The sequence below is a fragment of the Acinonyx jubatus genome, chromosome B2, assembly GCF_027475565.1.
Source record: "Acinonyx jubatus isolate Ajub_Pintada_27869175 chromosome B2, VMU_Ajub_asm_v1.0, whole genome shotgun sequence".
NCBI classification, from domain to species: domain Eukaryota; kingdom Metazoa; phylum Chordata; class Mammalia; order Carnivora; family Felidae; genus Acinonyx; species Acinonyx jubatus.
The window spans coordinates 76,285,262-76,304,781 of record NC_069385.1 but is presented as its reverse complement, the minus strand read 5'-3'; the positions used below and the strand labels follow the sequence as shown (position 1 = coordinate 76,304,781).

Here is a 19,520-nt window from a genome sequence, read left to right as displayed (position 1 = left end):
TTCTACTCTAAAGAAACATAAACTGGAGGGGCGCCTGGGTGGCTCAATTGCTTAAGCGTCCAACTTTGGCTCAGGTCACTATCTCACGGCTCATGAGTTCAAGCCCCACAATGGGCTCTGTGCTGACAGCTCAAAGCCTGGAGCCTGCTTCGCATTCTGTGTCTCCCTCTCTGTCTCTGCCCCTGCCCCACTCATGCTCTCTTTCTCTCTCAAAAATAAACATTAAAAAAAGTTTTAAGAAACAAACTGAAAATTGTAGATGATGAATCTTGGATAACATGTTAACAGTGAAAAAAGCTAGACAATAGTGGAGTCATGTTTAACAAAAATATATTGGTTCCATAGTAAAATATTAGTAAATTAATGTATATTTGCATGTTTTAAGTTAAAATATTTCAGACACAAATGTATTGTTTTTTAATGATTTCCCCCGTGTAACCCTTTTTCTTTGATCTCCTCAAATGAGTCTCATAAAAAGACTTTTAACTACAGAACAAACTGATGGTTATTACCAGAGTGGGGGGAGGTTAAAGAAGTGATGGGGGTTAAGGAGTGCACTTGTCGTGATGAGCACCAGGTGTTATACGAAAGTGCTAAACCACTAAGCAGTACCCTTGCAACTAATATTACATTGTATGTTAAGACCCACCAGTAAGAAAATGATAGGTGAACACATCACTTTCTCCCACTGGAGTCTGTGGAAAGTGAATTGTGGACGCCGGCCGCTGGGCAGCAGCTCTATCACCACCTTACCCGGCTTCTCAAGTACCAGCACAAAGCTAAGATCCACAAAGGTTGACAGCTGCTCCACTGCTCCAATCCACCACGGGACTCTGCCCAGTTTTTGTGGATCCACCAGCAACAACAAACCGCAGGGAACCCTCAAACATTCAACCTGGAATACCACCAGCAAGTGGAATCATGGACTGGTCTGTTATTTGATCAGTGATGGGGGGAGGGGGGCTTGTAAGTATAAAAGTGGTTCACTCTATTACTGTTTAATAATCATTCTTCTCAATCTCTTCCTTACTGCTTTTGTATCAATATAAAATTAAAATATATTAAAATGTGTCAATCTTTTTAAAAAAAGGCAATTACAATATGGAAGAGGGTAGACATTTAATGTAGAAGTCTAGAGGACAAAGCTAGGAACAAGAAAGGTTGATTTTACTTTAACGTAAGGAAGAAATTTCCCTTTCAAATTAGGAAATGTACATTAGGAGCATCACTCAAGCTGCTAAGTCTATTAAGATTAATAAGCAATTTTTTCAACATATGTTTTTTAAAAGCCTTCTATGAAGCAAGCATTCTGTTGACACAAAATATTCATATGCACAGTTCCTTCTCTCAGGGTACTCATGGGCTAGTAGGAGATACAGACTATAAACAAATGATAATAAAGCTTTATAAAATATGATTAATGCTTATATAAAAGTAATGGTTCTAAATTCTAAATGGGGTTGGGAGAGAGGACAGTTTAGACTCCTCTGAAAATTTAACGAAAGCTTTTGTCCTTTCTTCAAACTCATATTCCCACATGCACACAAAATCTGCATATTACTTTAGGGGATTCGTGGATTCATAAAACCAACCCACAAATTCAGGACAATAAATACAAAGTCCTAGGGTAGTAAAGTGTATATGGATTTCAGAGAGGAGATGATATCTGAGCTGACCTTTGAAGGATAAGTAGTTCTTCAGACAATTAAAGGAATTAAGCGCATCGTCACAGGTGGAATTAACAATATAAAGATGAGCACCTTATCTCCTTAACTTGTCTTCCTAGTGTCTGGCACAGTGCGTGACTCATAGCATAAGTTCTTAAATACTTGTTAAAGGAATGAACAAGCATATTTTGATAACTATAACACGTGAGGCCCCTGGTTGGGTCTGTTGCATATTGGGACAAAAGGGTTAACAAACCTTTTCCCTTGCTACTTGAGAATCTAATGTTTAGTTTAACCACCTAGCTCTGCTACCCTGGAAACTAGGTAGATGGTAGGCATCAATTATATTGCTAGGCAACACTGCTTGTGGTAAAAATGACCCCTGACTGGTAAATTGCATCTGGACTGAAAGGAAGTATGAATGAGCTGTAAATGTCTGATGAGGGTGCCATGCTTTGGACTTCCCTGAATGCAGTCCTTTGCAAGAAACTCTAGAAATTATGCAAAAAGCATTACAAGATATATTGGCTGCTTAGGTCATGAGGCTTCTTCTCAGGGTAGCTCCTGCACCTGCTTGATTGTGGACCTTGAGCTTTGTACCTGGAACTGTGTCACATGGGGAGACAAGAGTCTCCAGATGGGTATGTGAGCTGTCACTCCCTGCAACTACTGTAGGACCCCTGCTGAGAGGAACTCCTCCCGAGGCTGCCTTGCTGGCAAGCTGGCAAGAAATGTGGCCTGTGGTAGTATTGTGGGTCTGTATATTTAACTGAATTTCAGAAGACCTCTGGTGGGCACTGCACACACCTTATTCTACTTAATGCTTACTACAACTTTGTGAGGTGACAATTTCCATTCCCCTGTTACAGAGGAGGAAAGATAGGCTCAGAAACATTAAATAATCTGTTTAAGTTCACAGAGCCAGAGGTGATGAATGAAGGCAGGATCTTAACTCAGGTCTTCCTGGCTCCAAAACTGAACTCTTTCCCTTGGAATATAATCCCTCCCCTGACAATGTAGAACATCAGTAAAGGAGACGGGGGAGATGGGATGGTGGCAAACTGTGCTGGGTGTTACATGCCAATCTAAGGGGTAGAGATTTGTTTCTACAGATAGGTGGGAACCATTACAGCATTTTAAGTGGAAAGGTGATAGGTCAGATTTTAATGTTTACAAAGAAGAGGCAAATAAGAGTACCTGTTTAGAGTGGGAAGCAGGCCTAAATAGTCTCCTAAATCTTCTCCATCACTAAGATTCTTTGTCTCTTGACATTTTGCATGTAGTGCCAATAAGCAGATCCTCAGTATAGTGCAAAAGACAGCAATGTAAAAATCTCACGCGTGATCACAGAAATGACATTGCACCAACATTTACAGAGAACTGGGAGACCTGATGCACATTAGCACAAAATGTGATATTTCAAACTTAACTTGACCCCATATAACAGTGAATAAGAGCTATAATATATCCCGTAACTATCTACCTAAGGCATCAGGAGCAAGAAAGTGCCTAATTCACAAGTCATTACAAAGATAAAAGTATTTTTACAACGGAAATAATTTTTTTGATGTTTTGGAAAACATAAAACCTTTAAGAACAAAACATGTAGTATAATCACAGCTCTACTGAAACCTTATCTACGGAAAACCCTGAAACTTTGATATGATCTATTTCCCAAGAGAACTTTCAAAATAAAATACCTTTTTTTTTTTCAAAACACTGTTTAGGTAAAAATGTGATGAAGCTCAGAAAAAGAGTGAAATAATTTCTTGATTTTTCTCTCAGCTTAAAATAACATGAACAGCAACACATGTTTATAATGAATTAAAATTTGCTAGTTATTTTTAATGCATCTTACCCACAAGCTTTAGGGCAAAATAAAATACACAATTTTAATCAATGCTACTGATTGATGTTTATTTTAAACTTAAACATGTAGAAAAAAAAACTTAAACACGTATACAAGAAAATGCAATACCCTTTAACATAAAAAAACTTTTTTTTAAATGTTTATTTTTAAGAGCGAGAGAATGAGCAGGGGAGGGGCAGAGAGAGGGAGACAGAGGATCGGGAGAGGACTCTGTGCTGACAGCAGAGAGCCCAATGCAGGGCTCAAACCCACAAACTGAGATCATGACCTGAGGTGAAGCAGGACACTTAACGGACTGAGCCACCCAGGTGCCCCAATACCCTTTAACTTTAAAATCAATCATTAATCAGTGATAATAACAATGGTAACAACATAGAGCTTTTACAGACTGGATTATAACCAAGTAGACATTAAGAATTTTAAGAATATCAAGTGGGGCGCCTGGGTGGCTCAGTTGGGTTAAGCGTTGAACTTCTGCTCAGGTCATGATGTCACAGTTTGTAAGTTCGAACCCCGCATCAGGCTTGGTGCTGACAGCTCGGAGCCTGGTGCCTGCTTCAGATTCTGTGTTTCCCTCTCTCTCTGCCCCTCCCCCACTTGCACTCTGTCTCTCTCTCTCTCTCAAAAATAAACATTTAAAAAAACTAAAAAATAATAATAAAGAACATCAAGTATCTAAAGCTCAAAATATGGCTGCCAGAACCTAGAAAAATTCAGCTGATATTATCCAACTGGTAGATGACAAATCCTATGAGCCAAACTTAGCATTTGATCACCATTATGGACTTGGTATAACTAGACCCATAAAAGTACAACCATTTTTTCCCATAAATGTGTATAGTGTTACCAATAATCCAATTTGTACCTGTACACTTTTTTCACCTCTTTGTTCTCTTTCATAGAAAAGTGACTGTACTCAGAGTAGTTATTTTCAGAATACAATTATAGCTGGTCTGTCAAGCGGACCTGGTTGGATATTATGACATCTCTTATGTTTCCATAAAGTCCATTCTACTTGTTTCTTCTAGTTTCCATGGCCTCCCTGGCTGCCGGCTGACATCCAGCTCTGCTGGTGCAGGTGAAATGAGGAGGGCCTGTCCAGAGACCTTAGAAGACCTCTCAAATGGACTGAAAAATGGACCTCTCAAAAGGCTTTTGTTTGAAAGTCTAACTGATTTAACTCAAGTCTGGCATGAATTTATTTCTAGGCGACACAACAAATCCCAAACACAATAACCATTTAGCTGTTTCTGACACTACTCACAAAAAAGTAAATTTTGTTATTATTGTTACTTGATATTAGGGCCTGTTGGTCTCAAGAGTGTAATCATAAACTGTATATGTTCAATTTTTCTTTTTAACTTTTTAAAATGTTTATTTATTTTTGAGAGTGAGAGAGAGAGTATGAGTGGGGGAGTGGCAGAGAGAGGGAGACACAGAATCTGAAGCAGGCTCCAGGCTCTGAGCTGTCAGCACAGAGCCCAACACGGGGCTCGAACTCACAAACTGTGAGATCATAACCTGAGCCGAAGTCGGACGTTTAACCAACTACGCCACCCATGCACCCCTGTTTAGACAATTTTATACAAAAACTCTGAACTGGTAAAAAATGTATGTTGGTGAATTTTATGGTAAAAAAATAGGCATTATTTGTTTTCAAATAACCAAAACAAATGGTTAAGATCATGTATTCCTAAACTAAGAAAAAGGACTGCTATCATTAGCAGATTTCATGCATCTCGGTGCTATTAAGTTTTAAAAGCCATTAATGAGTGTGAATAGATTAAACACTCCTTTGCATCTTATTTCTATAATTTGCTTAACAAGAACCTTTTTCATTAAAAACAAACAAGCCAAAAAAAGAAACAAACAAAAAAAAAGGAACAAGGATTAGTCTTGCATTACCCAAATAATCATCAATCACAGAACCCAAGGTATAACTTTATGAGGTTTACTAATCACAGAATTTTCTGCTGATAGGGCTCCTACAGATGTATCTAATCCAACTTCCTATTTTACAGGTGAGAAAACTGAGGCCTAGAAAACTAAAGGGTCTTATTCCCAAATAATAAGGCTAGCCAGTAAGCAGATCCTCTCATTAGAGGATTTCCCAGTACAGATAAATCAACCCATCCCAAGGTTGATTATCCTTGCCCTATCACACCTATCCAAGCCCTCCTGGAAAAGATGCTTACAATTAGTTGACTTTGATTATGGAACATACAAGCCTTTTTTGAAATACACTTCATTTTGTTTTCTATTTAACAAGCACAAAAGATATCCTTACTACCTGCATGAAACAGGAAACTGAGGGAGAAATGAAAAGACCACTGGGTTTAATGTAAAAAGTCAACATGAAATCCTTGTGCTGATACTGGATGATACTTGTTTTTCCAACAGTCATGGGGCATGCTGCCTAAGAGTGAAATGTAAGCAAAGTCTTGAATCACCTACTAATGAGTTCTCTGCATTGTTCCAGAGGCACACACATGCCAGGCGCACAGGTGAGATAGGAAAAGACTTTCAGGTAAGTCCATGTTTATCTTCTCAGAAAGAAAAAGGGAGAAAGGAGGATCATTTCCCTGGCACATCTAAAAAACACAGTCCTGAATCAAAAGGATTTGAAACACTAAACTAGATAACTTGCTAGTTTTTTAATAAGACCAATATGGAAAGGGGGTGGTGGTGGAAGGAGTCTGTAAAAACAATTAAAAAGAGCTTGTCGAGCTTTTACTATTATATATATTTCAGCCTTTAACTCTTCTGACAAGTTCAGAAAATAGGCCTTATAATGTCTACTTAAGAAGAAAAAGAAATGGGTAGGAAGCATTACAGAATTCTAAGCAGGGCAGTGACAGGTCAGATTTGAATTTTTACAAAGAGGAAGAAGGCAAATAAGAGTACCCATTTAGACTGGGAGTTAGGCCCAAACAAGCTCCTAAATCTTCTCTGTCACTAAGATTCTGTCTCTTGACATAGCTATTTAAGAAAACTCATTATGTCTACTCAAGAAGAAGGTGATGTGGACAAGGTTCCCCAGCTACTAAGTGGTGAAGCTGGAGTTCAAACCCAAGGTCCCATCTCCTACTTCTGCTTTACATCACATGGCCTTCCAGACAGTCAGCATTAGGGAGAGTGAAACTGTCCCTCTGTGTTCACCTGGAAGCCCTTCTGGTTCTCAATTCCATGATTATAAAAAGAATTGACACAAAACAGAAGATACAGCTCCTGAATAGGAAAACTTGCTGCAGGTTAACAATTTTTTATATCATCATCCTTTTCCAATGAAACACAAATATCAGCCAATAACGAATGAGCTTATCTTTTATGGTGAGCAGTACCAGGAAATAGTGTTACACTGAATTTAACCTGCTCCTCCTGTAACTTCTAGGTCACCTCAATGTTGGATAGCCAGGCCTGTTTCAGAAACTTTATGTGAGAATTAAACCAAAGCCTGAAACAGACTGAGAGAAGGAAAAGTTTCGAGGTTCAACTACAACATAAACTGGAATGCTCTGGACATGTCAGGCTACAGTGGGTCTGTCACGGAGTACACATTCGGCAGCAACTTCAGCCTGCAGGACATCTGAGCAAGGACATTCTCCTCTCTTCTGCAGATTTAGTCACTTCACTTCTTACCCAAGATAATCATTCAGAGGTGCTCCATTCACAATCCCCCCACTTGTATTAGGGTAACTTTCCATGATCTCATCTACCTGGGACACTGCCAGGAATCAGAAAGTAAGCAAGAGAGGCTGGTGGAAAGCCAAAATAAACACCCCACTGTTTATTCAATTCAACCCAGGAAGAATTTATTGAGAGTGCACTATTTTTCAGGCACTGTGGCCTGATCCTGGGCTGATGCTGATGATGCTAGGGATGATGATAAGAATAATGATTACAGCAGTAACCATCATATACTGAATGCCTACCATGTGCCAAGGCACTGCTATAAACACTTAAATTTATTTGATGCTCCCAACAACCCTATGAGGTAGCTCCTATTATCATTTATATTTTTGTAATAAGGAACTTGAGGCACGGAGTGGTTAAGTAACTTGCCCAGAGTCACAGCTAATAAATAGTGGATGCAAACCAGATAGTCTGGCTTCTGACTCTATACCACTAGACACTACCCTTAGCAGAGCACATAAACTTTAGACGAGCACATAAACCAACCCAGGGTTCAGGGAGGGCTCCCAGCAATTGAGCCCTGTCGGATGAATTTAGGTAGGCGCTAACCAGAGGGAGAGAGAGGTGTGTGGAGCATTCCAGGGGAGAGAGTAGCTCTATGCAGGTAGAGGTCTGGCATTCATTGAGGCAAGGAACACTGAAAGAGGAGCAGGTTTCAGATGCAGACAAGGAGCCATTCACATCTAAGTCTCAGGAATCTGTCTCACAGGAAACACATCTAACAAAGAAATCTAACTTCTTTCTTTAAATATTGTTAAAGATATTAACAGTTTTATCTGTCTTTCCAACCAATGAATGATTAGAAGCTGAAAATTCAGGGAAATGGTTTGTGCCAAGGTAACAAGAAGGTTGACAAAAGAACGGGAGAAGATGGGAAAAAATAAGGAAAAGAGACACCTTGGGAATAGAAAGAATATAGCAAAGAGCCCCCCCACCTCAATAGAGTAACCACAGCACACTGCAAGAAGAGGTTACAAGATTAACTTAATCATCAAGAAAAGGTTAATTTGTGCTCCATAAGCTCTGTTTTAATAAATGGGGAAATAGGACATGGAGTTTAGAAAAGCACTAATAGAAATAGCTCAAATAAAAAGCTGTGTTGCATGAGCCTCTGTGATTTAGAAAATTCATTTAATGTGGAGAAAACCTCATTCACCAACATGATGGATAAAACATGCAACAGAGTCCATGTCTCTTTTCAGAAGACACATGCTTCAGTGATCTACACAGGCTTCCACCAAGATAAGCCTTCCTCCCTCAAAGCCAGCATGCCATGTTCCCCTTTGTCCCCTTTTAGAAGACCTAACTGCTCTATGATTGCTGGAGAGCTTAATGGTTGATTTTGTTCAAAGTGACATTAAGCTGGCTCTCATTTTAAGGCCATATACTTCTCCCCTGGCAATTACTTCAAAAATTCTGATAGAAGACAAAGAAAACCATTGCCAGGCACAGAATTAATCAGTGTTAAATAAATTCCTTACCTGTCCCTTATTATGACTTCACCACAGGACTGGCAATAAAATGTACAGCATTCTCGGGCTTGTGAGCTTTGATTAAACATGGAAATCAGTTCTAAAAAAAAAAAAAAATCAATGAAATAGCAAATCTTAGAGGTTTGGAACAAATATATTAACATACTTAAAGAGTTTAACAGCCACAATAAATTATGATCAATAAACACTGTTTACGATCTACCCAGAAGTACACATTTAATTAGCATTATCTGATGACTCAACCAGAAGCAAATATTGTGAAGCGTTCTCAAAAACAAGATTTTGCTGGGGCACCTGGGGGCTCAGTCAGTTAAGCGTCCGATTCTTGATTTCGGTTCAGGTCATGATCACGGTTTGTAAGTTCAAGCCCTGCATACAGCTCTGCACTCAAAGTGTGAAGCCTGCTTAGAGTTTTCTCTTTCCCCCACTCTCTCTGCCCCTACCCCCTCATGCCCTCTCTCTCTCCTCTCTCCCTCTAAATAAATAAATAAATAAATAAATAAATAAATAAATAAATAAATAAATAAATCTTTAAAAAAAATTTTAAAAATACCACAAGATTTTGCCAAGTGTCTCAGAGCTAGGTATCTCCCTAGATGATCCATGTAACATACCATTGAGTTATCTCACTCATTCCATAAATACCGACACTAAGGATGAGAGAAAAGTAGCAATTTCTTTCACATCAAACTAACTACAAGGAGCTTCACCATCCTCAGCTTTCCTCTGCTGTTTTAGGTATAGTTTTTCATCTCCATGACTGCTGGCTCTATCTCTCAAATTTAAGTTTAATTTGATTTAAACAAGGTCTATGTCAACTCTGGCCTATTACCAATGCATACAAAAAGAATCTTGAAACTGGTCTCTATTGGACAGGTTCCTGGGAATAGAATGGCTCCTAAGAAGAACTCAATCTTTCAAGAGCAAAACTCAACTCCTGGTTAAAGCTGTGGAAAAATGTACATTTCCCACATTATGTAAAGCACAGCATTCCCTTGGCTTCCATTCTTTAACTCATGAAGAAAGGAAACTTTCATTTCCAAAAACAAAAACCAAAAACCCACACACAAAAGTACTTGTCTATAAAAAAAATTTTTTTAATGAAATGAGGTCATACACATTAAAATCAAGCAATGTAAACTTGGTTTATGTTACTTCGTAGGTATGTTAAGATTTTAAAAACTGATGCAAGAAAGTTTAAGCCTTGACAATTAAAAAGTCATCCTTTTAATTTCTAGGGGTGTCCACCAATCCCTGTAGCAGTAAAGTGAAGTAAACAGTATTCTTTAATTTTGAGCAGATAACAAGTAGACCTGGGTAAGTCATTCAAAACATTCTTTCAAAATATTCTTTTCAGAACGAATAAACAAATTTTCAGTGAAACACTCCCCCCTGCTGGTCACCCAGCAGGATCCACTGGCTCACGTTCAAGTCAGAACTTCCTGACAGAGTGGCATCCTGGGAGAGCACTGCCACCTGGGGATGAATAATGCTTGTGCTGTATCAGATTTTACTGTAGCCAGTTCCCTGTCAAAGGTCATGATCTGACTTATGTTCCAGTCAGAATACCATAATGTGTTTACTATAGTCCTTAGAAGAACGTTTATAGTTGAAAAGTCAACTTTTTAAGAACCTCAAAACACAACTAAATGCTAAAAATGTCAAAAGTCACTTCCTACACTACATTTTGACTCAAATTAACATCAGTATGTATCTATCTGATATTTATTCATCCAGCAAATATTTATTCACCACCTATTATGTGGAAAGCACCAAAGCTATTAAGTACTGAGATCTATTTTGCATACCCTTTTATACACTACTGAACAGGTCTTTGAAAGTCTTCCTTTTCAGATATTTGAGTAAAATGTTTTAAAAATGTAAAGGAACAGGAGACCAATGGAATGCAAACAATATGCAAACCAACATACAGCAATTTCTTCTGTTCTACAACTAAAATGAAACAACAATGCTTGCTGATTTAAATTTTTTCTATTAGTTCAAGTTTTGCTATTTATCAACTATTACAGAAGATGAGTAGGCAACAAACCAACCCCGTCTCCAGAAGGCCTCCCTACCTCCCCAGTGTGGGATCTAAAATCACAAATCCAGAAAACTAGCAGAAGATCGGAAAATACCCCAGTGTGGCTTTCATGCCTGCCTTTCCCCAGTTTCCATTATTAGTCTATTTCCCATCTTGGTGACCCCATTCTTCTTTCCATGGTTATTACAAGAGTCATTCTTAGCATTTGGATATGTCACTTGAGCTCCATGACATTTCATTTTCCAACCCCGTATTCCTAAAACCAACTCTGCCTAACTCAGACTAGTTATTCATTAATCCAGGACTTGAGCAAAAATGACTCTACAATGAAAGAGCAGCACAAGACTCAGGGGAATGCTCCACATCACCTACATGGCTCTTCAAAACAATCCTGCTGACCCCACCTCTAGGGTCCATGCTGCTCAAATGAAAGGCTGAGCACAGATGAGGCAGAACAAAGTCTCAGGGTGCAGTTGAAACAATTATGATCCTTCCCTGATAATCAGCATCTCATAGATCTGTTACAGCCTGTTTCCCCTTTTTACATCATTTTTTTTTAAGTTTATTTATTTTGAGAGAGAGGGAGAGCGTGTGCACACGCATGAGCGAGCAGGCAAGGAGCAGAGACAGAGGGAGAGAGAATCCCTAGCAGGTTCCACACTGTCAGCACAGAACCTGATGCCAGGCTCGAACTCACATTGAACTGTGAGATCATGATCTGAGCTGACATCAAGAGTCAGATACTTAATGGACTGAGCCACCTGGGTGCCCCTCCTTTTTTACATCATTTTTAATCCTTTAAAGCATCTTACTTCCATGGTAAGAGATTTAATGAACCAATATTTTATTCAATAAGTTACTCTGAGAAACATTTCTACCATCTGACTGAATGTGACAGTAACAAAATATCAGAAACATAACAGGCATAGCAATAACCAAAATCAAATTATACATCAAACTCAATTTCAGAATCTTTATATGTGTTGCTCTATCTGGAAATGTCTCTACGTGGATGAGACCACTTTCATCATTCCATCCCCTGGCAGAGCATCAAGTGGTCTTCCCTGGGCACCTTTCACCCTAGTCACTCCCCATCCCATTATTCTGCTCTACTTTGACCAGAGCACTTTTCTCTGTACCCAAGTAACTTATTTGTTCATTATCTGTTCCCACCCATGAGAATGTAAGCTCCCTAAGAGCAGAGACCTTCTGAGCGTGGTCACTTCTGTATATCCCAGCACCTAGATCAAAGCCTAGCACATAGCGTAAGACAATGTTTGTTGGGTGGATGAATACTAATGCTTGAAAATCAACCAGGTGTTGCACAATTGCTCTCTCATTTAATCTTCAGTGAGGTAGGTAATCAACTCGCCAAGGTAGGTAATTTTACAATTAAAGAAAGAAGGCAGGGGTTACATAGGAAATCTCTGTACCTTCTGCTAATTTTGCTGTGAAACTAAAACTACTCTAAAAAATAAAATCTGTTAAATGGAGGAGAAAAAACCCACTAACCCCCGCAACCCCCTCCCAAACAAAACTTCGGAAAGGTTGAAGGGCATGTTGAACTGCACACCTAATAACTGGCAGAGCTGACAAAGAAACCTTCTGACCATCAGCTCTTTCCATGCTGCTGCAGAACAGTCTTTTCCACCTGGGAAAAGGTCAAATTTTCAAAGGGAGAATCAGCTTTGATTTACAATGAAGAACTAAGTGCTAAAACAGAAGTGCTGGTATCACTTACTGGCATTGGATTCTGCCCACACCTGCAGCCGCAGGTGCAGCCCATCTCCAGCCACGTACTGCAGCCCTCGGCAAGAGGAAGGTACAAGCCTGACCTCTGCTGGAAGCCGGAGCTCTGTGCAGTCTGCAGGGGTCTTCACCTGGAGTGATGATGGTGTTATAGAAATATCCATGGGCGTACCTCCTTCTTTAGGCTCCCTGGTAATTAAAAATAAAACACACAAAAAATTGCTTCTCAATGATGAAAACCACATGATACACAAGACAAAAATGGCCAAGGATCTCTCTGTTCCTTTTCAATAAATGCTTTAAAGTCACTGGCCTCCCAAAATAGCAGTGAACAGATCATAAAGGAAAACATCATATACTAGATTTACACAAGATCAGACTACTTTTCACAGTCACAGTAACATGAAAGTTCTGGAACATATTTTTATTCTTGCTTTTTTTATGGTAATAATGATGCATTTTTAAATGTGCACTTTTCCCCATTGCTAATAAAGATTCTGAGCCCCAATTCTCTATTCTAATGCTTGCTGTAGCTACTCCACCTAGACCTTCGTGGGGTTGCTCCCAGGGCCATCCTGCACGCACAGTCCACCTTCCACCTCCTAGTAGCCCTTATTTCCTCCCACCAGTTTCCCCAAATGCAGGTTCTCTGAACTAGCACAATCTCATGCTGGCCTGTCCTACATTACACACTTGTTCTTCAAAGTATTTCTGGTAAGAGAACCCAAGGCAGCACATTCATCTATGGTTTATTCACCTATGCATTCCTTGGCCCTATCATGGTTTATACATTCATTTACTTTTTCACTCATTCATTCAATACACCTATTTTGAGTTCTATTATGTGCCAGGTACCAGAAATACAACAATTAACAAGATATTTTCTCTGCTCCTCACCCCCCTACTCCAAGTAGGACACAGGTAAGTGAACAGGAATGATCAAGAGAGTGTTAAAACACGTGTCGAGGCCAGGCCAGGATGATGAGTCGCACCGGGAGGGGGTTGGGGGACAGCCTGCCAACTTCGGGACATGTTCCTCATGATCTGGTGCCACAAGACAATCATCTTCACTGACGCCAAGGAGTTGAACCACGGTCAAGCTGAAGCACATCATTGAGCGAATCCTCAAGCAGCCGCCCAAGCAGCTGTACACGGTTGACCAGCTTCTGGATGATGGCAAGACATGGGGAGTGTGGCTTCACCAGTCCGGCAGCACGGCTGCAGGCCCCACCCACTGTGGGCCTGGCCTTCTGGGCAGCTCCACCCACTCCCCTGTGCACCAGATGAAGCCTTTTAAGGGCCTGTGCACCAAGCCCTTCTCCAGCCTGCCTGGGCTGCCTGCTGTGATGAAGCCGCAGGACTCAGGAAGCAGTACCAACGAACAAGTGGCCTAGTGAGTGAGAGGGCCCTGAACTCAACCCCACCTCGTGCCCCACCCCCACTCATAAAAGAGATTTGGGTGTCAAAAAAAAAAGCAACTACGTTGCATTGCACTTATTCATGGTAAATACTGAGTACTATGGAAGCAGGTGGAGGGCTGCAGTAACTGTCAGAGGTCAAGCGCTGTTATTTGAATAATGAATGGGCTAGTGAGTGAAATATTCTTCTGAGACTAGCATTACAATGATGCTGTATTTTACTTACAATAAAGTATTGTCATTTGATATACAGGATTTTGATAAGACCAGGATTACATGAAATGAAAGATACAGAAGAAAACACTTAAGAAAACAATCTAGTGATGTATGAATACCAGATATGAAAGGATTTGCTAAGCCAATTCACAAGCACAAATCACTTGGAGTAGGCAACCAAGAGTAAAGCAGAGTACATTCCCTGTCCACCAGACACCAAAAGCATGGCAGGGGATGAAGACATATTGAAATTATCCTTATATGAAGCTAAAATATGCTTAGCAGTGTTAAGAGGTGTCAAGCATTCTGACTCCCTCTTAAGTGCAGACAGCAGGGGCGGGCCATCAACTTGGTATAACCTAAGTACAAAAGGTAGGCCATCTACTTGAGTGTTATCTAAGAACAGAGATCAAACCCTATGTTGAGGTATGAATCTTGATCAGGCCTCTTTCTTAGAAAACCTTAAGATTACTTTCTGGCTAGTTTCTCTTCAAAGCATATGAATCTGCACCTAACTGGCAATACAGAATATTAAGACCCTGAATCTTTTCCAGGGAATACATTCCCAAACTCTTGAGTCAAAAGTCTAATTTTGAGAAGGCACCTGGCTGGCTCCAGGTGTCGTACCTCATTGGTTAAGTGTACGACATGGGCTCAGGTCATGATATAGCCCTGCACTGGGCTCTGTGCTGACAGCTTGGAGCCTGCTTCGGATTCTGTCTCCCTCTCTCTCTGCCTGTCCCCTGCTCACATTCTGTCTCTCTCCCTCTCAAAGATAGACAAACGTTCAAAAAAAAATTTTTTTTTAAACTCTAGTTTTAAGAACCGATGCTCAAGAAATAAACTTCAAAGGGTGCCTGGGCGGCTCAGTTGGTTAAGCATCCAACTCTTGATTTTGGCTCAGGTGTTGATCTCACGGTTCATGGAATCAAGTTCCTCATTAGCCTCAGCATGGAGCATGAAGCCTGCTTCAGATTCTCTGTCCCTCTCCCTCTGCCCCCCACTCCCGCTAGTGCTCACTCTAAATAATTAAAAGAAAATAATAATAATAATCCTCTAAAGCAGAGGTTAGAAGGGCCAGATGGTATTTCAGGTTTTGCAGGCCATATATGGCCTCTGTTGCATATTATACTTTGTATTTTTAAAAATTTTTTTAAGTGTTTATTTTTGAGAGAGACAGAGTGTGAGGGGTGGGGGGGGAGGAGGCGGGCAGAGAGAGGGAGACACAGATTCCAAAGCGGGCTCCAGGCTCTGAGCTGTCAGCACAGAGTCCGATGCAGGGTTGAAACTCACAAACCGTGAGTTCATGACCTAAGCTGAAGTCAGACACTTAACCGACTGAGCCACCCAGGCGCCCCCGTATTTTATTTTTAACAATGCTTTAAACAATATAAAATCCACTCTTAGCTCATAAGCTGTACCAAAACAGGTCATAGGTTAGATTTGACCCATGGGCCATAGTTTGTTGACCACTGCTCTAAAGATGCACAATTTGTCCATTTTGCTACTTCAGCGATTTTCAAGCTGGACTGTGCAGTTGGCACTTAGAAGTGCCTCAAGGGATATCATGGGGTTTCTAGGCCTCACCCCCATCCCATCTCTGGCTTACCACTCTTCTTCCCCTTCCTGAAAAATTCAGCCAATTACAGAGGGCTAAGTAAGGTAGGAGGCATCTATGTAAGTGTCGGAGAACCAGAGTGGCCTGGGATGGATGTGAGAAACCCAGCAGAGGAAGGAAGGAGGGCATCCACCAGGACAGCCACTACATAGGGATGTCAGATCTCAAGAGGGATGAGGGGAAGTCTAAGGATGAGGGGTGAGGGTGGCTGTTACAGGGTATAGGCTTCAGAACCTGCCTTAGACTGTTCGTGTTGCTATAATTAAATACCACAGGCTGGGTAGCTTAAACAACACACATTTCTTACAGTTCTGATGGCTAGGAAATAAAAGATCAAGGTGCCAGCAGATTTGGTTCTTGTTGCAGGCTCTCTACCTGGCTTGCAGATGGCCGCCTCCTCATTATATCCTCACATGGCACGGAGCATCTTCTGTGTGTCTTCTTATAAAGGCACTAATCCCATCATGGTGGTTCCATTCTCATGCCCTCATCTAAACCTAATTACCTCCCAAAGGTTCTATATCCTAATACCATCATACTGGGCATTAGGGTTTCAACACATGAATTTTGAGGGGACACACAAATTCATTCCATAGCAGAGCCCAAGAAGATACCAGGAAGGTGTCAACACTGAGTGGGAAGGAGTGGGGGATGGGAAGCAGCAAAGGATGTCTGCAGAAGATAAGTTACATAAAAGGGAATTAACCAAATAAATGTATGTCATGAGAATAATGGAAGCCAGTATTCTCGCTGTGGGAGAATACAGTTACAAAGAGGGAAAGGGAAAACACCAGAATGGATCCTACCACCATAGACTAGAATTAGAAATACTAGTATGGAGTCATGGTATATAATGTGGAATCAATGTATATAAGTAGATACAGTAATACAGATGTATATGTGTGTAGATGTATGTATAATATACAAACACACAAGCATACACATACAGCCATTCATACGTAAACATCAGGTATATGTCACATACACACTACTTTTGTCCACTAGGACCTGGGAAGAGTGACATGTCAATAGTAATGAGAATACTTTGTGCTCAGATTTTGGTTTCGAAAGGTCACTTCCCACTTTAAAACAAATGAACAAATGCAAAACAAAATAGCATTCCCTGAGAAAATAACTATATCCAGGGCTGGAACAGGAAAAGAATGAGATGAGCCTGGAACATGTTGTTGCGCAAAGAAAAAAGTCAAGGAATAATAGGAGCACATTAAAAAAGACAGAAATCCACTTGAAGGGACTCCCCCTGGCCACATCCGGTATAATTGGAGCAAAAAAAGTAACCCAATGAATAAGACCATAGGTCTATACTGATGTAAATGAATGAATGAATAAAATGAAAGTCTGATGAGGAACAAGAGCATTTACAGATAGTCTCAAAGGACCTCTACAAGTAATCTTTATTGATTTTATATAAAGAGACAGTCTTGCCAGACTGAATCAGCAAGAGCAGGGAGTCAGAACTGGCTACTGCACTCAGCAAATCTGAGAGAACAGAAGCATGAAGATTTCTCCTATCCTTTGTCAACCATACATTATTCTTCCTGAACACTGAAGCTCTTTCCACTACATATCAAAACTCCCCAGGAGTATGGCAATGCAAAAGATTTGAGATTCCTGTACATGTGACAAAAGGTTTTTTTTTTGTTTGTTTGTTTTTTTACTCCATTTCAGATTTGTCCTTCTTCATTCCTATAAAAGCAGTAACCCAGTCAGACAACTTCACCTAGGCCCCTGTTCTGGTGTGCATTTACTGTGAGTTTTTGTCTGCCTATGCTACTTGCACTCATAAAGCTAAAGCACTCAGCCTTCTGCCTTCTGGAAGATAAAGAAATAGTTTCATCCCTGTGATATCCTTGTTCTGTAGTTACTCTGATGATAGCCAGTGAGGTTGTTAAAGTTTGCAGTATTCTCTTCTTTGAATGGTTGAGGAAGGGGAAGGGGAAGAACATCCTCTTTCTTTTATGATAGTGCAGATATGCTAGCTTAAAGTGTATGTTTGTATTTCCTTATAATTAAAATACTGTTCAATTTGTTTCTTATAGACAGGGAAAAATATTTTACATAAATTGACTTCACGATTGAAAACCAGATGCTTTAGGCTGAACCATCATAGCTTCAGACTCAATGTTTTCCTAAATAAAAATGTTAAAGCCTCAAAAAAAAAAAAAAAGGAGTAACTTTATGGTGAACGTAGATATCATCTTATCTATATGCTCAAAGTTAGATGAACTTTAATGGAATAAGTCAAAATCATGTGCTACCTGATAGGATGCAATGAGAACACAGCATCACTTCTGTGATATTCCTGCCAAAGATGTACAACCTGACCCTAATCTTGAGGAAACACGAAATAAACCCAAATAGAAGTATATTCCACAAAACAAATAGGCTGTCATCTTTAAGTGTCAAGATTGTGAAGGTCGAGAAAAACTGTGGAAAGTTTCCAATTTTAAGAGACTAAGGAAGGGCGCCTGGGTGGCTCATTAGGTTGAGCGCCTGACTTCAGCCCAGGTCATGATCACAGGGCTCGCGGGTTTGAGCCCTGCCTTGGGCTTTGCACGGGTGGAGAGGAGCCTAATTCAAATTCTCTGCCCCCCTCCCTACCCCCTCTCTCTGCCCCTCCTACACACTCTCTCTCAAACATAAATAGACATTAAAAAAATAAAAATAAAAGACTAAGGAAACATGACAATGAAATGCAATGCATGATTCTGACCTGGGTTCTTTTTATAGATAATATGCGGACATGTGGCAAAACTTGAGCGAGGTCTGAGTGTTAAGACGGCAGTAATGTGTTTTCCAGTTTTGAAGGTTGTGCGGTGGTTATGTATGGGAATGTTCTTGCTTATAGGAAATATACAGTAATATAGTCAGGAGTGACAGTAACTTACTCTCAAGTTTGAGACTGTGCAAAAACAAACCGTTTGAGAACTGATTTTCCACAGGTTTGAGACCTGATTTTATATACTTGAGGCTTTCTTCACCGTGCACTTAGATTCTTTCAGGTGTCACACCCTGTTTGAATGTATCCAATGACTGCCATCTCATTCCGAGTACAAGCTAAAATCCTTTCAACGGCCCATTGAGACCCAGTGCTATACTAGAGAAGGTTGCTGAAATTCCAGGCATTTTGCAAACCAGCTGAAGTCACTTTGGTAGACATCATCCACAGTGAAAGTATCTACATCATAACAATCAGTAAATGCTGCAAATCAGGAAGATTTTTTTGTGTTTGATTGGTTCCCCTGGAAAGCAGGTTTTTAAACATTTACTAGCATCCCCCTATAAAACCATTTGCTACGTGCTCCAGCAGCCCGCCCACCTCTCTCTGAACTAGGCACCCCTCATATTTTCTGTTCTCTCGGAGGGAAATGGTCTTCCAGCAGGTATATAGTTCCAAACTTCGGCCCTTTCAGTTTATTACTCAAGTGCTGCTTTCTCACTTGGAATGTAATCTTTTCTCCCTAACCCTTCGTGTTTTATTTTTTTCTACATACTTATCTCCATTTAATATATGATTTGGGGGCTCCTGGGTGGCTCAGTTGGTTAAGTGTCTGACTTTGGCTCACGTCATGATCTCACAGTTCATGGGTTCGAGCCCCGCATTGGACTCTGTGCTGACAGCTCAGAGCCTGGAGCCTACTTTGGATTCTGTGTTTCCTTTTCTCTCTGCCCCTCGCCTGCTTGAGCTCTGTTTCTCTCTCTCAAAAGTAAATAAACATCTGTGTGTGTGT

At 40.4% G+C, this 19,520-nt stretch overlaps 1 protein-coding gene across 6 annotated transcripts in view; it reads right to left on the bottom strand.

The window, feature by feature from the left end:
* Positions 1-19,520, bottom strand: part of UBE3D (ubiquitin protein ligase E3D) — a 156,672-nt gene that overhangs the window by 130,788 nt on the left and 6,364 nt on the right. For all 6 annotated transcript variants that reach the window (XR_008298493.1, XM_053222527.1, XM_053222529.1 and 3 more), the window contains exons 2-3: positions 12,509-12,705; positions 8,712-8,802 (exon numbers count right to left, since the gene is read on the bottom strand). Coding sequence is in view for 5 of the 6 variants with exons in the window: in XM_053222527.1 (XP_053078502.1) it covers positions 8,712-8,802; positions 12,509-12,705 (288 nt within the window). In the remaining variant the exon portion in view is untranslated. The remainder of the gene's footprint in view (positions 1-8,711; positions 8,803-12,508; positions 12,706-19,520) is intronic.